The 12,319-nt window shown below is 43.0% G+C and overlaps 1 protein-coding gene across 1 annotated transcript in view; it reads left to right on the forward strand.

The window, feature by feature from the left end:
• Positions 1–157: 157 nt before the first annotated feature.
• pip5k1ca (phosphatidylinositol-4-phosphate 5-kinase, type I, gamma a) overlaps positions 158–12,319 on the forward strand; it is a 51,177-nt gene continuing 39,015 nt past the window's right edge. Inside the window, exon 1 of the mRNA XM_071543311.1 lies at positions 158–469. Coding sequence (XP_071399412.1) covers positions 337–469 — 133 coding nt within the window. The 5' untranslated portion in view covers positions 158–336. The remainder of the gene's footprint in view (positions 470–12,319) is intronic.

Here is a 12,319-nt window from a genome sequence, read left to right on the forward strand (position 1 = left end):
CATCAATTTTAACTGACCCAGGGCAGCCAAGCGGATCAACTCAAATCACGACTGCAGTGACCCAAGCATCAGTCAGGGGGAGCCAGAGAGCCCAGCACAAAACCAGGCTGTGTAGCAGCAGCAAGTGCAGTGCAGTCAACCTGACAGGAGAGGAGATAGTACTACTGCCGTCGGGAAGATCCACCGCACGGATGAAGGGACCCTAGCGGGATAACTATCATACATTTCTCATTTTGATTTTATACCATATCACAACACGCCCCTTCTTCCTACCGGGATCGCACCGTCGCTGTGGGTCTTTCATTCGGAGGGCTCGCCCTTTCTCCGGGAGTCTGAATGGAAGCAGCAGCCGAGGGAGCGGTTGGGCTGTCCGAGGCCGGGGACGGGAGTCCGTTATCCGGGGCGACAGCATCCGATGATGGGGACACGGTCATTGGAGTTAGCTACGGGATGGACGCCGGAGACATGGGTACTTATCTCTTATCAAATAAATGTATCCATCTTTAGTGTTTATTTTATTATTCATACACCAATTCCAGACCTATTCCTGATGGTACTATGACCAGAAAGTCCCGACTCATCTTTGCTAGCAAGCTACTGGTAAGCTAGGCTAGCTAACTTAGCTGGATAGATTGGGAAGCAGGTAGGCAGTGTGGTAACGTTAGGTGGTGGCCAGTCAGCAGCACGACTAGGAAAAGACTCGACGTTAACAAGAGCAATACGGTATTTTTTACCTGGCTTGGCATGTAGAAAGAGCCAATGGAGAAACGTTTAGTTAGTTTGCCAGGTTGCCAGAATTGCTGATTTTATCTCCAAATTGCTTGCCTCGGGATTTAACGTGATGTATAGTCAGCTCAGCAGCTGAAGCGGATGCTACTCAGTCAGTGGGCAGTGGGACAAGGGCCACTGGGGATTTGTGGCTTCAGCATCAGTAGCCCCAGTGGAAATCAAATCACTAACCCTGTACAATTAATCTATGCATCACCCCTGACCTGATGAGAACATAATGATGTGAGAGTCAGTCCACCCTGCACTTGATTGGTGGCCTTAAGCCACTGTGAAAATCCTAGAAGCAAGTGAGGATTTTTTTTTTTTTTTTTTTTTTTTGGTGATGGTTAAAATATATTAAAATAGATCTACTGTCCGCTCCGTCCACTGAAAGTTAGCTATAAATGTGAATAAAACAATTGTTACTACAATAACTAATAACAAATTTCGTGTATATTGTGTGATAATGACATGTTAACTACACTGTCACTACTGTGTTGTGGGTTTGTGACAGAGAAGGCTTGAACTGCATTTGTCTATCAGTAATGAGAGATGAGGATCTTGGGATTCAGGATCCCTCCTCTCAGCTGCTGCCAACATTGTAGACTGAACCCAACTGCTTTTTCTACGTACAGTATGAAATTCATCCAGGGTGGGAAATTAACATCAGCACAACATCAGCCAAAGTGTTTTAGCTGTGGCTGCTTTTTTTCTTTTAGCACCCACATAAGCAGTTGAACAGCTATTAGAAACATGTAGACTAATAGTCAAGTAATAAGATTTTAATGGGAAATCGTGTGTATTTGTCTGTGTGTGTGCATGTACACGTGCGTAGGGCTGTTGAGTGGGCCAACTGTCCGTCACGTTGTAGTCACCGGTTCCCTGGACTGTACGTCAAGGTTGGGGGTTTTTATAATGTCTCTGGTGAGGAATGAGATGACAAGAGAGCCAAGAGGGAGAGCCAATATCTCCAGACAGAACAGCCTCATGAATCAAAAGGGGGATACTGGTTGAACTCAGCTGTCAGAGAGTGAAAATGAAAGTGCCTTTGGATGCTGGGGCATTTTTCTAGCCATCTTGCTGCTGTGTGTCACACGCATTGAGAGTAATTTCACAAGTGTGCGCCTGCTCACTGCACCTTCACATGCAATGGAGTATATAGGCCTTACTGGAGAGAGGGCTAGCATGTGCACAAGGCAGATGAACAGAATTAAACAGATGGATTATTGAGTACGCCTCTGCTCCACCAAATGTTTTCAGTGTGTCTGATTGCAGACAGTTTGTGTTCACCTATTTGTACAGTATTTTGACCAAACAGCAAACTGTGTAATAATGTAATAAAGTAATAATAGACAGTTCTTTACAGGATGATGTGATTTGTTGAGTGATGGATCTTCATGCCTACTTCATGCCTATGATCCACTGAAACCATAAAGGAATTAGCCAGGCCTATTCTGCTTCTAAAGCTACTTGATATTCCTCCAAAAGTAAACTACTATGCAGGAAAACCCGGTTTTATACATTTCACAATATAACCATTCCTTGACCAACCTCTGAATACACCCATCTTTCTCCATAATTCAATAAATGTGTGATCCCAAAAGTCTATCTGTCAGGTAAACACTATGCGTATGCTGCAGCACAGTAAATAAAATATAGGCTACAGTCCGCACCTATCCTCCCCCATGTGACTTTACTCATCAATGTTTAACGTGTTTGATTTGCACAGTATTAGGAATTCAATCGTGGTTCGGTATTTATAATGAACGATGGACGAATCAGTTCAAGTCTGTGGATCGTCTCGTCAATACTGCTCCAGTGACCGGTGCGTCTCGTATGCATAATTCCAATATCTGGTGGTCAATAGTATGTTGCCTTGAATATGCTGCTGAGAAAAACAGCCAAGATCTAACCCTAACCACAGGCAAATGAAAATAAGGAACATATTACAACATATCAATCAAGGCCCATTGCCTGGGATGTACTGGAGGCTGAATCCAACTCAGTTATTGCACATTTTTAATTGTAGAATAGAGTTTACCCACCTTTAACGCTGACAATTTATAGGGTCTTTTAAGAGGAAATTCATAAATGAATGATTTTCTAAATTTTTTGTTTATATTGGTGCATGTGTTTGCCTTATGATGACCACAAACCAGACCATATTTATGGATGTTTCTTTGTGTTGAAAGGCGAGTCTCTCTTTTGGTACTCTTTGTGACAGTCTCCCCCTCAGTCCCTTCGCAGTCTCCTCTAGTGGCAAGTCATGACAGTTATGCTTCCATGCAGAAACACAGACTGGCTCTCATTCTCCTGCCAAAGTCAGGCAAATACATGTAAACACTTAGGCCTACCTAAAATGATTAGGCTACAGTGTACAAGCCTAATGGACTAATGGACCAGGTGCATACAAATGGCTTCCTGGATTCAGTTTATTCAATCCTTTTTTAGCTAGTCTGGGGCCCTTGCCATCATATATGGCACACCCAGTAGTTGCTCCTTCTCTCTTCCTCTCTCTGCCTGAACTGACAAGAGCAGATGTGAAGGTTTGGATGGTTTCCACATTGGACAGCTATGAAAAAAGTATTTAGAAGAGACCAGGAGGCTGTCATCTTTGTGCACTTGGTTTTATCTGTGAGTCCGTGTTTAGGTCCTGTCATGTTGCATATGTGGGAATGGAGTTAAGTTTCATACAGTCAGTGTTCCCAGTGAGGTTTCAACTTTATTGAGAAGTGTAATCCGTTTGTTTCAAAATGTTCAGCAAATTAACTTTCATGGCTCTTTAGTTAGTATGCTTTTGTCTCTCTTAGCCTTTCTTAAAAATAGAAAAATGATGTACTCAACTCCTTTTAGGGCACACACTTAATGTTTACCATTTGACTTAACAGTGAACACTTCAGCTCCAAGCCGGGGGCATGTCACCATTTGAATTAATTAGCCTTACAATGTGCCATGCAATTTCTTGTAGGATAATTTTATCTAAACACGTGCTACTATTTTGACCTCACACAGTAGAGTCTAAATTTAGCATGTAGAGCTTGTTGTCTCACATTTTGTTTGCATCCCCAGTGTTGTTGTGCATGCTTCTTCCGCTGATGCAAAGCTTTGTTAGGTTAAGCTGGTTTGTCTGATAAGCGCTGCAGCAGGGAGGGGTAGGTGTGTTTCACACTCCGACTCCCATCCAACATCTGTCAGTGGAGGGTCTTAAAGGGATAGTCCTCTGTATTCAGCTGAAATTTGTTATCACCCAGTGTTAATTTTAGAGCTGCAACGATTAATCGATTAATCGATTAGTTGTCAACTATTAAATTAATCGCCAACTATTTTGATAATGAATTAATCGGTTTGAGTAATTTTTTAAGAAAAATAAGTCAAAATTCTCTGATTCCAGCTTCTTAAATGTGAATATTTTCTGGTTTCTTTACTCCTCTATGACAGTAAACTGAATATCTTTGGGTTGTGGACAAAACAAGACATTTGAGGACGTCATCTTGGGCTTTGGGAAACACTGATCCACATTTTTCACCATTTTCTGACATTTTATAGACCGAACAACTAATCGATTAATCGAGAAAATAATCAACAGATTAATCGACAATGAAAATAATCGTTAGTTGCAGCCCTAGTTAATTTCTATGACAACATGGTGACAGTGTGGTAATATCACATTGATGTTGTGTCACCCCTCCAATAATATAAAGTCATCAGTTTGCGGTCAATGAAAATGCCAGCTGTAATGAACTGGTCCTGCCTCATTCTCACTGCTTCCAGGAGATGGGAAATGTCCACTTGATAAAATCTGTAACCCATACCCTTCACCATTTTCTCAAACATCCAAGCCATGTTTCTACTCAGGTGCTCACCCTAAGAATTAACGTCAGATCCCGTGCATTTGTAATTGCAGGCTAGGCCGTTCAGCTCAGCTGCTCTGATTGTGTGAAGAAAACTTTACGTGGGTGTCACAGCTGGCTGTTAAATAGCTCTCTGAGTATTTAGCTCCATTCAAACTTTCTCACTCTCAGGCAGCCGTAATTTCTTTCTATAGATCAGTAGCCTGTCTCCTGTCAGCCTGACAGAATTAATCTCACTTATCTTCTCTCCACACCCATACTCACCTCTTCTTACCCTCAATCTTGGGTGTATTTTTTATTGCCTAGCCCTTTTTCCTTTCCTTTCCTTTCCTTTCCTTTCCTTTCCTTTCCTTTCCTTTCCTTTCCTTTCCTTTCCTTTCCTTTCCTTTCCTCTCCTCTCCTCTCCTCTCCTCTCCTCTCCTCTCCTGAGCTACAACTCATCCCCCTCTTCTTTCCTGTGAGCCCCCTCTTCTTTCCTGTGAGCGATTCCCTTGGCTCAGCCGCTCGTTCGTTACTATCCCTCACTCCTTATCTCCCTCTGTCTGTTCTCCGCTCTAGGCAAGGCCTGTCAGAACTGCTGACGGAGGCACAAAGGGTGGCTGCCTACTGCGTAATTTACCATTGATCCATCTGCTTCCCCCTTATTCTTTCTTTCGCTCGTGTGGTCTCTCCTTATCTCTCTCTCTCTCTCTCTCTCTCTCTCTCTCCCTGGCTATGCACAGGAGACTGGCACAGTGCTGGTTTGTGTCCCTTCCATCAGTTCCCAGAGATGGGATAGGATTTTGGGTACTCTCCCAGGCCTTTTGGCGTCATATTTAACGTTGATGACGCAGTTCAGTTACGTACTTCTTATGTACTGCTAGGGTTGCAAAATTCCGGGAATTTTCAAAGTTGGAAACTTTCCATGGGAATTAACGGGAATTTATGGGAATTAACTGGAATTTATGGGAATTAACGGGAATTTATGGGAATAAACGGGAATTTATGGGAATAAACGGGAATAAACCAGGAATTTACTAAACTGAAGGTATGCTCTTAATAGGGAACTTAAATATAGTTGGGGAAAATATATTTTAGCATAATCCTGACTAAAACAACCAGATATCATGCAAGTACAGTTGAATATCTATGCTATTCCTCAATCACATGCACACATAGCACACTGCTTACTGCAGGGCTATTGAGACCACGCCCCCTACATGCAACTCAACATTCATGTTTTTGTTCTTCAATGAAAGAATTGATTGTTCAATAAAATATTTAACACTTGATAAAGTTCTACTTACAAATAAATCTGTTTTAATTGTATTATTTTGGATGGATGTCTGCTTATAACAAAACAAATATTTATGCTTGGATATGATACCTTTCCATTAAATTACCCTCAATTCCCAGTTAATTCCCATAAATTCCCATAAATTCCCATTAATTCCCATTAATTCCCATAAATTCCCATAATTCCCATGGAAAGTTTCCGATTTGGAATATTTCCAAAATTCCCCAGCTTAACTTCCCATGGAAATTTACCGGAAACTTTCTGGAAATTTACCGGAAATTTTCCACCCCTTTGCAACCCTATGTACTGCTGATGGGGCCATTTCCCCTGGCAGCAAGCAGGGGATGTGTGGTACAGTACCTAAATAGATGGTGCAGCGAGGCAGGAATGTTTTTTGCTATTTGTCCTTGTGCTTGTCCAGGTTTTTTTTCCCTCTGAGTGAGACCTGGGGAGATTAGAGAGGGAGGGAGGAAACGAGGATATGAAGGAGTAAGTGAGGCAAAAGACCAGTAAATAGAGGAGAGAGACATAGAAGAGATAAAGAATTCTACCGTTTTAGGCTAAGTTTTCTTCACTTGTCGTGACTTTGCAGCTGTAAAAGGCCGTGGAGTCGCCATGCATGGGTCATTATCACTTGCTCTGGGGGTGCTAGCCTGCCACCGAGGCTCTGGCTCAGTTTTGCGCTCTCATGGCCACAGTGTCATATCGACCCTCGGGGGGGAAATAAGGCAAAGACTTCTGCTGTTTTCTAATTAAAAAAAGTAACTGTGCCCACTGCGTAGACTTATTACTATTTCATACTCAGCAGCACCTGGAGTCTGAATGCAGTCAGGCACGAACATGAAGCTGTCAGACCACCTGCATAAAACTTCTGATGATTATTATTGATTTCATCTATTTTTTATGGGGGTAGAGCTATTCCTCTATGTCTGTTGTAGTCTCAGGCCTCAGGTGCCTGTATTTTTTCTGCAAGAAGATTTGGATTTCAAAGTTACACCTATTCAGAATTGGGAGGGAAACGACATCTTTAAAGTGCTGTTTTTCTGTTTTATGTGTTGATGTCAGGCGGATTGTTATATTAGAAACCATTGAATCTTAATTGGTTGATTTTTGTGCTTCCATCAGTCCTTCCAAAACACCTTTAAGGGTTCATGAATAGTTGGGATTGCTTTTGTAATAAGTAGAGCTGCATAGACTTGGCCTTTAGATTCTTACGCTAATTTGAAATTCAGATGGTATGAATCAGTCAATTATTTGTTGTAGTCTGAATGGTGACTGCCTATTAAAGTGAATGGCATGCAAAGCCTTGCAAAATGGAGGAGAGAAATGCTAGAGGGTTTTATGCAAGTTTAATGGGTCTGAGCAGTGAGAAAATTCATTCATTCATTAAACAGCGTGGGCCTAGTTGGCAAATTCAAACTCTCTGACCCTGCTCTAAGCAACAGTCTATTCTCATCTCGTGTGATGTTGGATTTGCAATAGGCATGGAGAACAGACTAGACTTCATTGATTACAGCCCCATCATCCACTACTCTAAGGGACCGTATGGCCTGCAGCAGTATTCGGCTTAGTACAAGTTGCCACACATGGGCCCTCATTATAAAAAGATTCTATTGATTGATTTATTGATTTCATTTCATTGATTTCGGCCTACTGCTGTGGTAGGTCAGATTTGTCTGTCTTTGGGGTTGTGTCAGGTTGTGGATATGAGGTTGTGTTATGCCTGAAATATAAGATATTTTGCTCCCAACCCCGCTGAGTGTGTGATATCTGCTTGCTTCGCACTGCAGGAAGAAACTGCTTTCTCCATTTCTTTCCAGTGTGTCTTCACAGAGGCTGTTGTGTTTTCTCCATGCTTTGACACTATGTGGGCAGGCTGGAGAAGAGGCTTCATTTTCTACAGACAAAACTAGATCAGCAGCTGCTAGCTATGTCATTTACTGTTATTGTATTTTCCCAAGAGCCAAGGCTGCTGTCAGTTTTTCCATGGGCATTCATCTGGGCTGAGCTTTGGAAATGATTTCTCTTTCAGAGCACAAGCAGTGCAACCTCGCACTAGAGATAGCGGTAGCTTTCAGTAGGTAGAACTTTCCTATCCACTCCCATGATGGAGTACACCTAGTTGAGTAACCAAGCGTATACCTGAGGCTGTCACATGGAAGAGCGGTGTCTGATTGTCTGCAGTCCGTGTTACTGTTGCCTCAAAAACATGTTTATGAACTCGCTGTATGAGTCATGTTCAGGGAGGTGTCTGCCTATTTATTTAGATTCCAACCTGCAGACGTGGGTCTGTGTTGACAGAGTTGTGGTTCTGTGGTTTAGCATGCCTAAGGTTTGACCTGTTCACTGAGTCCAGGGGCCTGCAAGGGAGAATGAAAGACCGAAGAGCATTTTGCATTATGGCAAAGGACAATCTGTAGGCCTTTTAAGGGTGAAGTGCATTGCAGTAGAATAACTCCAGAATGCTGTTATTGCTGTTATAATTTCTGCAGTGACAGTGGCAGTAGCAATATCCGGTTTTGTGCGACACTTGCTCAACAGCATAAGAGTCTGTGGCTGGTTAATTGAATCCGCAGGTATTGCAGAATTTGATGGAAGCGGTAGTGACACAGGCTGTTGTGCAACTGCTTTACTTCTGTAGTTAGAGCAGATTACCGTCTACCGAGTCACCACCCACAGAAGATGCTGCTCTCAGCAACAACACAGCTACAGGAGTCAAGTCTATCGTGCTATCAACTCCACTCCCATGACTCTTCATCAAGTCTATTGCTTTTGTCTCCTCTCCTCTCCTCTCCTCTCCTCTCCTCTCCTCTCCTCTCCTCTCCTCTCCTCTCCTCTCCTCTCCTCTCCTCTCCTCTCCTCTCCTCTCCGTAAGGACCTTTTTCTCTCTGCTCAAAGCTTTCGCTGTATTTTGGGGATCAGCAAGGATCAGTGCGCTCAGTTCTGATCTGGGAGCTCAGTAATGAAAAACATACAGAAATTGCATAAGAGGTTGTGCATGTGTGTGTGTGTGTGTGTGTGTATGTGTGTGCATCCTTTAGCCGCGAGGACTGAGCTGTTTTTAGCTTTGCCCAAGGAACAGGGTGCTGCTACTCTACCCTGCCAGTCTCTCCAGGAGCAGCAAGACCTCCCTGAGGGAGGATTGGGTGCACACACATACTGCGCGCGCACACACACACACACACACACACACACACACACACACACACACACACACATATGCACATACACGTGCACACTCTTGACATATAAATCCATTCGTATATAAATAGACAATTCCCGCCAGACAGTTTGTGGGTGAGAGTGTCAATTGAAACCTTGAATGGAGAGACATTTATTATTACAACTCTGCTGCTGATGTGTGTGTACTGCCGTGATTTGTGTGCACTATACCTATTGCTCTGACAGCTTCAAATATTAGCTCTGAGTCCACATGTTGACTCACGGTGTGGGCAGACATCACATCCCCGCAAGATACAGACATCTCCATGCCTGATTATAGAAAACCAGTTAGGAGTTGCTGTTTTGCTGACTGTCTGTGATGTGTGTGTGTGTTTGTGTGTGTCCCTGTGGTCTGTGTGTAACCGCCCGACCCCATCACCAGGACATGTTCATAACGTTCCATTGAGACTTGGCAGAGCCGAGTGGAGCCGACAGACTTGGGCTTTAATAAAGACACCACTTTCTGGATCACCTCACTTTCGATTTCCATTTTAAAGCTTTCTGGCCTCTCCAAGGAAAAATGACACTTTCATACCCACCTGCTCCATTAGTCCATTCCACAGTGTGAAATGAAGATCTAACTGTCTCAGCCTGTTGTGACCGGCGGCAAGAATGGACTGCAGGACTGTCCATTCTGGCCAGTACCTGCCATTCTCATTGTCAGTGTACCTGTGTAAATAAATGGATTTGAATTTAAATTAGTTTTATTGTTAGTGTGGTACACAGTGAAGAGGGACCGTAGATGCAGAATACCTGCAGGTGTAGAGTTTTAACGATAATTGCTCTATTATTAGGTGAACTGATTCCAACTCAGAAGATTTCTTTCCTCAACCAAGCATAAAAAATCAGTTTGACATTTTCACTTTCTCAATGTTCTACCCCTGCACAAGAATATTCTGTTGATTTGCTCATCCAATTATAATGGCAGAAATTATGTTTACTGTTACCTCTGCCTTTCACAGAGCCATTTCAGCCATTTCTCCAGTAATGAATGAGTGTCTCCAAAATGTGTTATGAATTTTGCTTATTACGGATTAACTGTTGTAACATATTTACATTTGCTCTAATGCTGAAGACACCAGAACAGAGTCACTGTGTTATAGCCAGCCAGCAAACCGGAAAAACAGACTATGACGCTGACAGACGTTGACTTCCACCTGTCCTTGCAGTGGTGCCAGTTTGTCCTGAGTTTAATCCAGCCAGCTAGTCTAGTGGCCTGGAGAGAATGGGATTGGGATTACGGAGAGCAAAGTAATAGTGACTGTGACTTGGCTGGGCTGGCATGTGGGCTGCTATCTGCCTGCCTGCCTGCCTGCAGATCTTCTGTTTCATGCACAACAGTTATGAAACGTCACAACCCAACGCACTTGGGATCCAGATTTTGTGTATATTTTGTGTATTTGTGTGTAGCTGCGTATATAGACGAGCACTTTCAGCTCTGAAATGGTGGAAAAAGATTGAACTGAAAGCGATAGGGATCAGACTGTTTTGGAAGGCTGCAGATGCTGTTTCACAGTTTAGGAGCAGACAGTTTATTGTTTGAAAAAAATCAATGCTTGCTCCGGTTTTATCTGCTAAAATGGTGATGAACAAATAATAGTATATTCTTCTACACAGCCACTGTTGGGAGTTTCTCTCTTGAACATTGCCAGTCTGTCTGCAAAGGCAGGCACATATTTTTTTCAGTATTGTTTTTATAGCCTTTGCTTTTATAAGCTCAGTAAGAAAAGCTCTATTAGTGTTAGTAACTTTTTCTCTATACACAGAGCTCTTATGTGAAGAAGACGCATTTCTCATAAGTCTCCCTTTTTAAATACAGACTCTTGTGAGTTGGATTCAGCAGCAGCTGTATGCCTATCACTGGCAGACTCTGTTGTGAATAGCTCATCATCTAGCACCAGGCAACGTGTCTCAAAGGGATGTTTTTTGAGCAGGAAGCTTTTTATTAAGCCTGCTTGCTTGCCTGATGCTATTGATCATAATGGATGACTTGGCATGGTGAAAAGCTGTTCTCTCTAGCCTCTGCTCCCTCCAGGCATTCGCTGTGTTATACAAAGTATACGATATGTGCTGACAGCGGAGCATCTTTCCCCCTCTGTGCAGACATGTCGACCCGACCGCTTTTCACAGTAAACCAGAGAAATGCTGAGGGAAATGTATTTTAGGGATAAGGATGTGGATGTGCGCCGACACCACCATGCCAGTTTAAGACGTGTTAATTTATTCAGAGTTTAACCATGCTGCTTAGTCTGCGGCTACTTGGAATTGCAGTCAGTGTGGTGTGTGTGTTTGTCTGTGTGTCTGTTTTTGTGTTCCTGTCTGCATGTGGTTACATGCACAAGCACGGTTGTAAGGATATTATTCTGCCAGATTCCCGTAATTGCAAAGAAATGTCTTGAAAAGCCTCTTTGAACAGCTTAGCATTAGGAAGTTGATGGCTCCTTAATTATAAGTGTTGCCATCCAAGTAGCTCTGTTCTGGAGGAATGGTCAGCTTGGAGGAATTACTGAATGAACACACACAGTCACTCACTCACATACAGACACACACACAGACACACACACACACCACACACACACACACACACACACGCATACATACACAGGAGTAGAAAGAGTCATTTAGGCCTCTCCACTGCCTCCACTTTCCATCCTGGGCCATGGCCAGAGAGCAGGAGAGGGCTCCACTGACTGACTGGTGTGCTCATGGAAAAATAAACAAGCTGCTGGCTACTGAAACCAAGGGCTCAGGGGTGAAGTGGCCTGTTGGTGCTGATTTAGGATTAGTTTGCGTTCCCTCAGTCTAAACAGCAGTCATTACTCCAGCATAGCTGACCTGACCCAAGTGAACTAGGCCTAAGATAACCATAAATGTACATAGCCTAAGAAACCCTCACCTCACTGTGAGTCCAGGCTATAAGGTTCTGTCTGTCTGAGCTTCTCTCTAGCTTGCATACTGGTCATGAGAAAACAAATGATTCTCATCTCACACTCATTTCATCCTTGCACCTACATCAGACTTCACATTACAATCCCAAAGCATTATTTACAGGGCAAAATACCGACACAGAGGCTGATTATATTTTAGTCCACAAAATTTTCCTGTTTATGGAGTAGGAGTAGTATTGATTTTTCTGCTCTTTTAAATTCGGCAGTCATAGATTTCTTCCTTCCATAGGTCAGGTCAGGAGCACTTTGACACA

This window comes from Centroberyx affinis, unplaced genomic scaffold (assembly GCF_046629955.1).
Source record: "Centroberyx affinis isolate AG114_WGS23_722 - 3 ecotype Tasmania unplaced genomic scaffold, CSIRO-AGI_Caff_v1 ptg004288l_1, whole genome shotgun sequence".
NCBI lineage: Eukaryota > Metazoa > Chordata > Actinopteri > Beryciformes > Berycidae > Centroberyx > Centroberyx affinis.